This window comes from Suncus etruscus, chromosome 2, assembly GCF_024139225.1.
Source record: "Suncus etruscus isolate mSunEtr1 chromosome 2, mSunEtr1.pri.cur, whole genome shotgun sequence".
In the NCBI taxonomy this organism is placed as follows: Eukaryota; Metazoa; Chordata; class Mammalia; order Eulipotyphla; family Soricidae; genus Suncus; species Suncus etruscus.
In genome coordinates, this window is record NC_064849.1 from 2,880,227 (window position 1) to 2,893,793 (window position 13,567).

The window sequence follows — 13,567 nt, forward strand, 5'->3', positions numbered from 1 at the left end:
CCTGAGCACTGCCGGGTGTGACCCAAAAAGCCACAAAAAACAAAACAAAACAAAACAACTGCTTCAACTCCCCTGGAAGTTAGGACCGATGATTACCTAACTTTTCCAAACTCTACAGTCAGGGATCACTGCTGGCTTCGGAGAACACACATGGTACTGGGGAATCCAAGTCTGCTTGGCTGAGTACAAGGCAATCACCTCATCCTTTGGATTACCTCTCTGACCCCCAGTCATTTTTTTAAATTTTATACTTCTCAGTCCAAACCTATTCCTGAATCTGTGCAATAAACCCGTCCTTGCAGAAGACAATGTGCTGCTCCTCATTTCCCGAATCCCCTGGTAAAGTCTTCAAGTAAACACAAAGATTTCTCCTGCAAGAGGCTGGCATAGTCGGGCACGTGTTTTCTCTTCCACCCACAAATGCCACCAATGCCTTCTCCCTCTTAACCAGGCAGGTTTTTCGCAGCCAATGTGGCAGTAACTGAGCTGCTGCAGAAAAACTAGTCCTAATTTCTTTTCTTTTCCCTTCTTCACAACTGCATGCATTGAAGATCATGTTCTTCAGTGTATGATTTCTTCCACTTCTTTAATACGTTGAGAAATGGTTTTGCTTATTTATGTATTCATTTATTGGTTTTGGGGCCACACCAGTGACAATCAGGGGTTACTCCAGGCTATGCATGCGCTCAGAAATTGCTCCTGGCTTGGGGGAACCAATGTATTTATGTATTTAAAGGAAGCATCGGGCCAATGAGATGGTACGGTGGGTAGGACCCATGCCTTGCACGCTGCCTATGGGGCCTTGATCGCAGGCATCCCATGGCTGGTTTCTGTAGAGCAGAGCCAAGAATAACCACCAGCACCGAGGGCCAATCAAGGAGAAGCACCCCATTATGACTTCTCTATGGAAGATCTGCAATCACCAGCCCCATTGGGGTGCAGGTGGGTGGATGTATGTGTTTGTGGGGGCCAACTCAGGACAGGTGGCTGGTTTACGTGGTTTGGCTCGCGCGAGATGTCACCCCGACACTCAACGGGGGGCGCGCGATTTGAAACTGACATCTGGTGGGAGAGTTCTGCTTCGTAGTTTCTATCTAGGCGGGGAACCCTGGAGAAACGTCAGGTAAGACCGCAGATCCAGGGCGGGGGGCCCAGCAGCAAGCAGAGCCACCCGCATCACCCGAAGCCCCACTTCGCCCTCCACCAAATCTCCGGGTGTCTGGAGCGACGATCTCCCCCAAAGGACGCAGCAGCGTGGATGGGCGCGGTTGGGAAAAAAAAAAAAAAAAAAAAAAAAAAAAGAACGGCGCGGTTTGGCCCTCGGGAGCCGCCGTCGGGCGCGCAGCCGCCGTGTCCCTCGCCGGCTGCCGTCGGGCGCGCCGGCCGCGCGCGCCTTCCTGTCCCTCGCCGGCCGCCGTGGGCGTCCGTTACGTGGCAGGCGCTGGCGCGGGCCAATCCGCAGCGGCCGCGTCACCCCCGTGGCCGGAAGGGGCGGGCCGGAAGGCGGCGGCGGAGCGGCCGGAGCAGGCGGACGGCTGTGCACAGGAGGCCGCAGACGGCTCGTGCTGGGCCCGCCGCGCCGCGCTATGGTGCCGCTCGGCGAGCTGCTGGTGCTCGCGGCCGCGCTGCTGGCCACGGCGTCGGGCTACTTCGTGAGCATCGACGCGCACGCCGAGGAGTGCTTCTTCGAGCGGGTCACCTCGGGCACCAAGATGGGGCTCATCTTCGAGGTGGCCGAGGGCGGCTTCCTGGACATCGACGTGGAGGTGCGTCCGCCGGGCGGTGCTCCCTGATGATGCTCCCTGATGGTGCTCCCGGTGGTGCTCCCCATGGTGCTCCCCATGGTGCTCCCCATGGTGCTCCCAGATGGTGCTCCAGATAGTGCTCCCAGATGGTGCTCCCAGATGGTGCTCCCAGATGGTGCTCCCCATGGTGCTCCTCCCGGTGCTCCCCCCGGTGCTCCCCCGCTCCTCCCTCCCCAGCCCTGGGTTCCCGCCACGACCGACCTACGTGGCCCCGGGAACTTGGCCTCGATCCACACTTGCTTCTCCTCCCTGGCTTTGGTGTCTGCAGCAACCGCTTGCCATTTGCGGACTCTCGGAAGCGGGGAAGGGGAAGGGGAGGTGGCCGCGGGTGGGCGAGGGAGAGAGAGGGACGGTCCGGCTCTGGGCCTCGAACCCTGCAGGCCCCATGCCAGCGCCCCGGGTTGCACCGCCGAGCCGCACCCCCTGGCCCCGATGAGCATGGCTTGCCTCATTTCCCGGCCCGCGTGTGTGTGTGTGTGGTGTGTGTGTGTGTGTGTGTGTGTGTGCGTGTGTGTGCGCGTGTGTGTGTCATGTATGGCGGGGAGGTGGCTCAGTGAAGCGGCCTAAGCAAAGGGTTGACCCCCCGAAAATGTAGCCTGCCCCCACCCCGGTTTTTAAATCCCAAAGAATGAGTCACTTCTCACCCCATCCCATCCCACCCCGCCCCAGAAGCCAGCTAGCTGTAAAGTTGGTCTTTGCTGGCAGTCCCTTGTTAGTGGGGTGGAGGTCAAGCATTTCCACCTGGCCGGAGCTTCAGCTTCGGCTGAGCTGGGCACAGGTGACAGGTGACTGAAGCAAGGCTGACAGCAAGCAAGGATTTAAGATAGATTGGTAGGTCGGGGCTGCCCTGCCTTTCTTCGGTGGGTCTCTTGAACCAACCTCTTTGGTTCGCCACCAACTGGTGTTCCCCTCGGGTTGCTTGTTTCTAGTGCTCTTTTGCAAACTTGCATTCGTCCCGTGGACAGCACAGGCCTCCCCTCGCTTGCAGTTGGCAGTCAAAGTAACCTAGAAGGTGTAGCTTGAGGGCTGCAGTGATAGAACGACTTTTAAATGAGAGTGTTTGCCTTGTAAGCAGCCCCCTGGGTTCCATCCCTGGTGTCCCATATGGGAGTTAACCCTGCACACATCCCTTGTGGCCCAAAAATCAAAAAAATTAGAATTGTAGTTTGATCAAAATTCTTGGTACTAGAAAGATTCTTTTCCGTAGCTTTTTTTTTTGCGGGACCAGCCGTGGATAACTAACTGTTGGTTGTGGTGGTAAGGGGCTTGAAGACCATGTGTAGGGTGACGTTCTTATTTCTGAGAGGTGTGTGTGTAATGGAGAACAAGACAAGGACCCACTTAGAGACGCTTCTCACCTCGATTCAGTGTTGCCGCCAGTGTCCGTGGCTCAGAGCCTGGGTGTCTTGAACATGGTTCTCTTGTGCCTGCAGATCACAGGGCCGGACAACAATGGAATTTACAAAGGGGATCGAGAGTCCAGCGGGAAGTACACATTTGCGGCTCATATGGATGGGACGTACCGGTTCTGCTTTAGCAACAGGATGTCCACCATGACCCCTAAAATTGTGATGTTCACCATTGACATTGGGGAGGCGCCCAAAGGCCAGGACATGGAGACGGAAGGTAAGTGGATGCACAGAGGCTGTGGCGTTCCACAGGCCCCACGGTCTAGTCCAGCCGAAGGGTTCAAAAAGCAGCCACCGAACTGCGAGTCAGAAACTGTCCAAATCTTTAGGTTTCTCCAAGTTCGAATTTGTGTTTTAGTGCTTTGCAGTGGCCTCTTCTGGCAACTCGTATTCATCTCCTTATAAACGTGCAGCTGACATGTGTTCTAGGCGTAGTCAGTCAATCTGCTCATCCTGGTATATAGAGAGAAATACATGTATTTGATCATATATATGACTTGCTAAGCTTGTTTCAATTTTTGCGTGTTGACCTTTTACGTTTTTCTTCAGGTGGTGGAGATAGCTGGGATGGTATGTAGATTGCTTTGTTGGCAGCATTGTGGCTTTTGGCAGACTTCTGTTTAGTTTCTAATTTTTGCTTTCTTCCTAACCTCAGTTTGTAGCATGAGAGTGGTTTTGTTTTTTTTTTCTTTTAAAGCCAACTAATGGGAGCTTGAAAGCGATCGTTTTTATTTGATCAGTGGGGAGATGAGCTGGGTCTTTGTAGGTGAACATATGCCCATTGACTTTGTAGCTATACACAGATGAGTGCCTGAAAAGTAGAAAAAAATCAACTAATTTTAAAGCTCTTAGCAAGTAGTATGTGTTGGTTTTTGTAGGAAGCAAGTTTATTTGACCATTACCGATGCTTCTGAGGGACTCTTTGGAAGAACAGACCAGCTGTATCAGGGTCCTGTCTGAAAGCTCTGTCAGCCTTACATTGTGGTCAGATTAATTCTCACTCCTCATCAGGCCAGCAGGGAACCCTGAATCAATTTTCTGAACCACTTGTTTGGTGGAAGATCTTCGCTGTCTCTCACTCCCTACCTCCTTTACTCTCGCCCTCGCCCTCTCCTCCTTCTCCTTGCCTGCCCCCTGCAGTCTTGCAGTTCAACCATTTCATGATAATATTATGATGATGTTTGTTCTAGATATTAGGACACTTACATGATAAATAAGGTGGATAATAATTCAGGTTTTGAAATGGATAAAGCTTAGGGTGTTGTACTAATTAGTGATTTTTTTTCATTATTTACATTTTGTGCCATACTGGGCTCTGTGCTCAGGGATCACTCCTATTAGGGTTTTTTGGGGGGTCCATATGTCGAGCTGGGGGTAGACACAGATCCTGATTAGCCACATGCAAAGCAAGGACCCTTCCCGCTGTTCCAGCGCTCCAGCCCCACCAATAGTAATTCTTAGACTCATTTTTCAGGGCTCTCCATGTTTAGACTTAGCTATTTTTTGGGAAATTTAGGAGTTTTGAAGAGTTTCTGTGTTTGTTTTGTGGAAATTCAGCTTTTCGAACTAGAACTGCTGGCTGGTGAATATGGATATTGCATTCTCAACCTAATATGCCCTAAAACTGTTGCTTTTGCTTCCTATGTCAGTGAGTGGCAGCTGTCAGCCAAGCCTTCCTCTTCCTCTAAAGCAGTGCTTCTCAGTTCCTTGCGATTTTGTTGCCCTGAGAAGTGGGTGATGCTGCCCAATTCTGCAGCGGAATCCTCCGTGTGCAGTGTGACCTGTGGCTCCCTTGGGAGTGCCAGAGCCCAGTGACAGAAGGACTGAGAATCTAACTCCAGAATCTTCACCTGTAGGTCTTGGGGCGGGGACGACGACTCTTAGGAAATTAGAATTTTGCTGTGCATTTGGAGGCCCAGTTTTGGGCCCCAGCTCTGTGTAGTCCTCTGAGCACCCTGGGCCTAAAGTAGCCCCTGAGCACTGTGGCTGTTCAGAATTCCAGGTGTGGTGGGCCTGATTGGGGCAGTGATCAGTTTTCTGAAAAACTTTTCTCAGTTTTTGGAGTGGGGGTTACACCCTGTGGTACCCAGAGACTGTGTTTTTTTTTTTTGTTGTTGTTGTTTGTTTTGTTTTTGGGTCACACCTGGTGGTGCTCAGGGATTACTCCTGCCTCTGCGCTTAGAAATCGCTCCTGGCAAGCTCAAAGGACCATCTATTATGCCGGGAATCCCCTACCGCTGTACTCTCTCTCTGGCCTAGAGATTCTGGTTCTGTGCTCAGCAGTCACTCCTGGCATCAGGGCTGTGGTGCCAAAAGTGGAACCCAGCTCGCCCGTGTGCAAGGCTGTACTGTCTTTCCAGCCCAGAAGAGACTCTTTGAATGGCTTTTCCCCCTGCCATGGGTTTGTTACTTTAATCACAGTGGACTTTCTTGAAGCATTCTGGGACGCATATTTAGTGTTTAGAACTACTGGCTCACCTTGTGCTCTTCTTTGCTGATAAAAATATTTTATGTAGGTTCATATGCTCTTTTCTTTGTTTTGGGGTCACACCTGGCAGTGCTTGGGGCCTGTGCCTGACTTGACTCTGGTCATACCAGCGGTGCTTAGGGCTCATTCCTGGCTCTGAACTGAGGAATCATTCCTGGCAGGACTCAGGGATTCATATGGGTTGCTGGGGATGGAGGCAGATTGACCACATGCAAGGCAAGCACCCTATCCTACTACAGCTTTAGTCCTTGTAGGGTTTTTTTTGCTGCTATTGTTAGTAAACATTGTGGTGTCTTTTTTTTTTTTTTTTTTTTTTTTTAATATGGAATGCTTCACGAATTTGCATTTCATCCTTGCGCTGGGGCCATGCTAATCTTCTCTGTATCGTTCCCATTTTAGTATATGTGCTGCCAAAGCGAGCACCTTCTTTTTTTTTTTTTTTTAAGGGCCTTCTGGCAGAAGGCCTGTTAGACAAATTCTAAAAGAGCTGTAAGACTAAGCATTGAGGGGCCGGGCGGTGGCGCTAAAGGTAAGGTGCCTGCCTTGCCTGCGCTATCCTTGGACGGACCGCGGTTCGATCCCCCGGTGTCCCATATGGTCCCCCAAGCCAGGAGCAACTTCTGAGCGCATAGCCAGGAGTAACCCCTGAGCGTTACCGGGTGTGGCCCAAAAACCAAAAAAAAAAAAAAAAAAAAAAAAAAAAAAGAAGACTAAGCATTGTGTTTTCTAGTCAGAGAGAGCTAAGTCTAGACTTTTAAATTACCTTGGAAATTAAATCATTATTTTTTCAAAGGATGTATGGGTAAGCCATTTCTGAAATGAGTGTCCTTGGGAGTTTTGAGATGCGTTCTTACTACTTTCTAAACAGCTTTTCTAAAAGCATCCCAGGCATGTGCCAATCTGTTTTTGTCTTTCCCCTTAGCGCACCAGAACAAGCTGGAAGAAATGATCAACGAGCTGGCTGTGGCCATGACGGCGGTGAAGCATGAGCAGGAGTACATGGAGGTCCGGGAGAGGATACACAGAGCGAGTAAGTCGGGCTTCGAGGTCGACTGGCCCATCTGGGGGGCAAGGGCGGTTTCTCCAGAGCTTGTGTGCACTTTGCGCCTTTGGAACTTTGGCAAACAAAACCAAAGTTTCATGAAGCAGCAGATACGCCAAGATACATTTTGAGTATATTCGCTCCTAGGGTCGTGCACTAGATTGGTATAAATGAGGATGCTCTTTGGATTAATTTTTTTTTTTTTTTTTTTTTTTGGTTTTTGGACCACACCCGGAGGTGCTCAGGGGTCACTCCTGGCTGTCTGCTCAGAAATAGCTCCTGGCAGGCAGGGGGGACCATATGGGACACCGGGATTCGAACTAACCATCTTTGGTCCTAGATCGGCTGCTTGCAAGGCAAACGCCGCAAGGCAAACGGGCCCTCTTTGGATTAATTTTTTTTTTTTGGTTTTTGGGCCACACCCGTTTGACGCTCAGGGGTTACTCCTGGCTATGTGCTCAGAAATCGCCCCTGGCTTGGGGGGACCATATGGGATGCCGGGGGATCGAACCGCGGTCCTTCCTTGGCTAGCGCTTGCAAGGCAGACACCTTACCTCCAGCGCCACCTACCCGGCCCCTGGATTAATTTTTAAGACCTCTTTGTAGGGCTGGAGTTGCAGTAAACACTTACCTTGCATGAGCTAACCTGGACCAATGTCTGGCACTGCGTATGAGTTCATGGACCCTGCCAGGCATCCCTTCCTGGCCGCCCTCTCCACTCTCCTGTGGGAACTGGAGTTTGTCTCACATCCTGCTGTGTCTTTGGGACGCTCCTGGTGCGGGGCTGGGACTCGAGCCTAGATCAGTGACGTGCTGGGCAAGCGCCTGACCCCCAGTTCTGTCTCTGGATCTTCTCACTGGGTTCTCAGCCTCCTTTCCCTGGCAGCCCTTTTGCTTTTGGGTGTGGGCCCCCCCAGCCCAGGGTGGTGAGGGCAGGGCAGTTTGAGGGTGCTTTCTCTGGACCCCGTTGCCTGTGCTTCTTTCCTAAGTCTGTCCTATTGGCTGGTGGATCAAGTGGCCTGATTGAGCATAGAAACCTGGGCCTGGGGGCCGGAGAGATAGCATGGAGGTAGGGCATTTGTCTTGCATGCAGAAGATGGTGTGAATCCCGGCATCACATGTGGTCCCCGAACCTGCCAGGAGCAATTTCTGAGTGTAGAGCCAGGAGGAACCCCCTGAGCACCACCGGGTGTGACCCAAAAACCAAAACCAAAAAAAAAAAAAAAAAGAAAGAAAGAAAACTGGATCTGAGCATGTTGCCATGGGGCCTGATTCTGAGGATGTGTTGGGAAGGGCCCCCACCTGCTCCTTTCTTGGTGTGGCATACTCAACCCCCCCAAATAAACCCAAAGGAAAGAACAGATTTTTCTTTTTGGCAACTGAGTATCCCTGCCAGTGCTGGGCCCATGTGGTGCCAGGGATTGATCCAAGGTTCCTGCCTCGGAACGTAAGCTCCAGCACTTTGAAATGTCTTCTCTCTTCATACCTAGATAAGACGGACTTTTCTGCAAGTGAGAGGGATTTCTTTATTTTTTAGTGAAGCAAAATAGTTTTATTTCAAGAAATTTACTTAATTTATTATGAGGGGAGAGAAACAGAAAGATACACTTACTCAAGAAAGAACACGGGCTTCTTGGGAGGGGAAAAAAGCCAAGATAAATTTTATTTTCTACATAGTTGCTCAATAGTTTGAAATATTTCTTGGCAATTTTTTGTTGGAAAAAAAAATTTTTTTTGGCTTTTGGGCCACACTCAAAGGTGCTCAGGGGTTCCTCCTGGCGCTGCATTCAAAGATCAATCCTGGTAGGCTGGGGGAACCGTATGGGATGCCGGGGATTAAACCCAGGTCGATACCCTACTCGCTGTGCTCTGGTGCTCCCTTTGGGAAAATCTTAAATGATAGAAACTAATACTAAATTTAGCAAAAGGAAACTTGGAGTTATTATTAACATTAAAATAGTGTTGATGGCCTTTAAAAAACTCTAACTACTGTAGTCTTTCTGGGCAATACTGTTCTAACATTTTTTTTGTTTTTTGTTTTTTGTTTTTCCTTGTTTGGTTTTTGGGTCACACCCGGCTGCACTTAGGGGATTCGAACCACTGTCCTTCTGCATGGAAGGCAAATGCCTTACGTCCATGCTATGTCTCTGGCCCTGTTCTAAAAATTTTTTTTTTTTTTGGGTCACACCCGGCAGCGCTCAGGGGTTACTCCTGGCTCTCTGCTTGGAAATCGCTCTTGGCAGGCTCAGGGGACCATAGAGAATGCCAGGATTCAAACCACCGACCTTCTGCATACAAGGCAAACGCTTTACCTCCATGCTATCTCTCCGGCTCCTGTTCTAAAATTTTTATTCAAAATTTCTTACTATTTTTGGCCCACATCTGGAGGTATTTTAGGGGTTACTCCTGGCTTTGCACTCAGGAATAATTCCTGGTGGTGCACAGGGGTCCGTCCATATGGGATGTTGGGGATCGAACCTGGGTCAGCCGTATGATTGCCCTTCTTGTTGTGCCAGCCCTGTTTTTCTTTTTTTCTTTTTTCTTTTTGGTGGCTATAGGGAGAGATGCATACTTAGCCTTGCTCAGAGGAGGTGTTGCCTTGCAGAGCTCAACCCCTGATCTCCTGCTTGTTCAGGCTGTTGAGGTCTCTAGCCCCAAAGTCTCAATTTTTTTTTTTTGGTGGTTTTTGGGTCACACCCAGCAGTGCTCAGGGGAAACTCCTGGCTCCATGCTCAGAAATTGCTCCTGGCAGGCACGGAGACCATATGGGAAGCAGGATTTCAACTGATGACCTTCTGCATGAAAGGCAAACGCCTTACCTCCATGCTATCTGTCCGGCCCCCTCAAAAAAAATTTTTTTTTACCTATTTTATTCTCTACAGTAGCAATACATGTATTCTATAGTGAATAGCAAATGTGTATGTGTATCTATCTATCTATCTATCTATATCTATCTATCTATCTATCTATCTATCTATAGTGAATAGCAAATGTGTATGTGTATCTATCTATCTATCTATCTAGAAGATACATATATAGAAGATCTATCTATCTTCACATAAAATGTATAGGTACCTATGAAAACAATGACAGGCATTTATTTAGCTGATAATATTGTTACTTAGTTTGGGTTACTTGCAGAAGTATTAGAAGGGACCTACCTATAATTTCTGTAATTCTTTTGTGGATAGTGAGTCACCCTTCAGGTACCAGATGTACCTCAGATGGTACCAGATGTGGCCTCAGAACAAGCAGCCACAGTGTGGAGGGCCTGGGAGTGTTGCTTGTACCTGGGAGTGAGGCCTGAGTTTTATCTCTGGCATTGAAACAAGAAAGGGCAGAATTCTCTTGGGTAGTGCTGAAAATTGAACCGAGGGCCTCACATGTGCAAGGCATATAGAAGAAGCCCTGCCACTGAGCCACATCTCTGCCTATAAAAGCGTGTAGAATGGGGTGAGAACTTTGAAAGAATATTCTATAAATTGAACAGAATAAATTAGTAGCGGTGGTTGTTAACTCTTGATCAAATTATTAGCTAATGAACAGAGCAAATTACAAAATCAGTTTATTTTTTTTGGAAATGGTCAGTGTGAATTCAGCCAGCAGAGAATGTTCCCATGTAAAGGCCAGAATGTAGCTAGCTGCTCAGTAAACTTTGTTGAATGAATGTAATTGGAAAAATACACTGATATATTTTCTAACTCTGATTTTGATGTAATCTCTTAATTTTTCAGTCATTTAAAAAATTTCGTCAAAGAGCATCATACTTTTGTGCTGTTGAAGGTGGTTGGGATTGTAGTTGTAGCAGTGAGGCCTGGATAAGTCACTATTTTTTGTTTGGTTGGTTTTGATTTTTTTGGGCCACACCTGGGTTACTCCTGGCTATGCGCTCAGAAATCACTCCTGGCTTGCGGGGGGGGGGGGTGGACGACACCAAATGGGATGCGGGGCAATCAAACTTCAGTCCGTCCTAGATCAGCTGTGTTCAAGGCAGATGCCCTACCACTCCGGCCCCCATGTTTTGTTTTGTTTTTTGGGTAACTCTTCGGCTTTCAGAAGTCACTCCTGGCAGGCTTCTAGCACTGTATGGGATGCTGAGGATTGAACCTGGCTCATCCCTGTTTGGCCGTGCAGGAGGCAAACCCTACCACTGTGCTGTCACTCTGGTCCCTTGGATAAGTCTTTCATTTATTTATTTATTTGTTTGTTTATTTATTTATTTATTTTTGGGCCACAGCCAGTGACGCTCAGGGTGACTCCTGGCTATGCGCTCAGAAATCGCTCCTGTTTCTGGTTTGGAGGACCATATGGAACACCAGGAATCGAACTAGGCTAGCGTGGGCAAGGCAGATGCCTTACCGCTTGCACCTCCACTTTGGCCCCAAGTCACTTTTTACATCGTGCTTCCCAGAGTGATTCTAGACCGTATTTAATGAGTCTTTAAAGTTCCAGGTAGGATTCCAGAATGTGGGGCCGGAGATAGCATGGAGGTAAAGGCATTTGCCTTGCATGCAGGAAGTTGGTGGTTCAAATCCCGGCATCCCATAGGGTCCCCTGAGCCTGCCAGGGCGATTTCTGAGCTTAGAGCCAGGAGTAACCCCTGAGTGCTGCCGGGTGTGACCCAAAAACCAAAACCAAACAAAAAAAAAAAAAGAGTCCAGAATGTGGCTCAGTGGTCAAACCTGGGACCTGAGTTGGATTCTGGTCAGTGGCAAAAAAAATAAAAGAACTTCTTATGCAAATCTGAATTTTGCTGCCCTCTAAGTCTAGTTGTTTGCCCAGAGTTCCAGAGGACGTGAGCCCGGCACACTCACACCGGTGACATGTTGCTTGCGCTTTCTTGGTTGGTGACTTGCTCGTTTGTCCCCACAGTCAATGACAACACGAACAGCAGAGTGGTGCTCTGGTCCTTCTTCGAAGCGCTTGTCCTAGTTGCCATGACGTTGGGGCAGATCTACTACCTGAAGAGGTTCTTTGAAGTCCGGAGGGTTGTTTAAGGAGCCTTTGCCTCACCATCCCACACTCAGAATCCACTGTTTACCAAACATCTTGGTCATAATAATGTCATAATTTCTGTGTTTTTAATTTTCTGAACTGTACATTCTCAGCTTTTATTTTGTGTGTGTGATTAATAGATATTGGGGAAAGCACCTTTTAGGAAAGTTCCAGTGAAAAATTGACATTTGATAGGCACCGTTTCTTATTTGAATTCCGCTTCAATTTCACAGGCCCTTTCAGAATGCCAATAACACAAATGAACTATAGGGGTATAGTCCTTATTCTCTCTTCTTTTTCTTTCCCCCTAAAAACTGCAATTTGTGGAAGATAGTACTTGACTTCACTGCTTCCTTTGGTCCTTACCTTGTAGTTGGGGTTGTTCAAGATTCATGCTGTTGTGTCCTTAGACAAAGAACAAGCTGAATCTTGACATCCTATCTTGTCTTTGCAGTTTGCTCCCAGACTGGAACTTTTCTAGTCTCTCTTTTGTTTTTGCATCAGAGAAGACCATAACCCAGCATTTCATCCTTAAATTTTAAGTTGGAACTTTAGGACGCAATCAGCTTCATGTAAATCGATGCCCCAAGCAGCCGATAAGCAGATCTTGGCTCCGCTACCCTTTGTGACCTGTCTCTGGGAGTGTGTCTGCTGGCTCTCTGCTCTGCTCAGCATGCCTGACGCCTGCCTTCACGAAATTGGGAAAATCTGGATTTCTGATGCCAAAGGGCTCAAGCCTCTTGGATTTAGTTGCAGCCACTATCTTATTTTTGATGGGTGGCATTTTGGCCACTGTTTAATTCAGGTACTGAGCAGCACTATCAGTACTTGGGTTTTTGTTCTTGTTTCTTTCTTTTCCTCCTCTTGGGTCTTTCTTTTTTGGCACATGTAAATTTTTTTTTTTTTTTTTGTAAGAGAAAATGAATTTCTCTTAATCTATGATGATGGGTTTAAAATTTAAGGAGTAACTGGTTTTGGTGTTGGGATGATCCAGGATTATGTTGTGACTGATGTATATTAGTTACTTCTATATATTTTTTGGATCTTTGCAAGGGAAAAACTACAGGTAACGAGTTTTATATAATTAATTTAAATTTGTTACAGGTTTTCATGTTCAGGACAAACAATTTTTCAACCTTGGGTGAAATTCTTGCAACAGTTAAGGTGATCGTTTTACCTCTGGACAACTGTTGCATGCCAATTTGTGTGTGTGTGTGTGTGAAACACTTCAAAATTGAATAGAAAGATGTAAATTTAAAATTGGTTGTATATCTAATCTGCCCCAGGTTCAGTAAATAAACAATTCTTTTAAAAAACAGTCATAGTGTTATGTGTTTTATATATTAAGGTTTAACTCATTTGTTAAATACATCATTTTTTTTTTATGCCAGTCAAATTGAGCAGTTCAGCGGGGTTATATACCAACTTTTGTGATACTAATGTTAATAAGTTCTGATAAACCACTACTGTCGGACCAGCCGAAGACATCATTTCTGGCCAGTGTGATAATTTGTCAGATATTTGCCTTGCATGTGGCCGACCCAGGTTCGATGACCTAATTCTCATGGTTCCTGAGCCACCCAGGAGTGATTTCTGAGTGCAAAGCCAGGAGTAACCCCTGAACATCACCAGATATAGGTACTCCACAAAATAAATCCCCAACATTTTTTTTGGGGTGGGGCACACCTAGTGATGTTTGGGTGCTCTTGGCTATGTGCTGAGAAATTGCTCCCGGTTTGGGGGACCGTATGGGACGCCGGGGGATCGAACGTTGGTTCACCCTGGGCTAGTGCGCGTGCAAGGATGCCTTACCCCTTGCGCCACCATT

At 47.7% G+C, this 13,567-nt stretch overlaps 1 protein-coding gene, 1 non-coding gene and 1 pseudogene across 2 annotated transcripts; 1 reads left to right on the forward strand and 2 right to left on the reverse strand.

Annotated features, from left to right (window-relative positions):
- Positions 1 to 1,563: 1,563 nt before the first annotated feature.
- Positions 1,564 to 13,057, forward strand: TMED2 (transmembrane p24 trafficking protein 2). The gene is made up of 4 exons (XM_049769265.1): positions 1,564 to 1,766; positions 3,239 to 3,431; positions 6,625 to 6,732; positions 11,617 to 13,057. The coding sequence occupies exons 1-4, from the start codon at positions 1,587 to 1,589 to the stop codon at positions 11,739 to 11,741; spliced, it is 606 nt and encodes a 201-aa protein (XP_049625222.1). The 5' UTR covers positions 1,564 to 1,586; the 3' UTR covers positions 11,742 to 13,057.
- On the reverse strand, positions 6,019 to 6,125 carry LOC126003247 (U6 spliceosomal RNA). The gene has a single exon (XR_007493779.1). It is a non-coding gene; the product is annotated as a U6 spliceosomal RNA (small nuclear RNA).
- Positions 6,146 to 6,200, reverse strand: LOC126002424 (uncharacterized; annotated as a pseudogene).
- Positions 13,058 to 13,567: the final 510 nt, after the last annotated feature.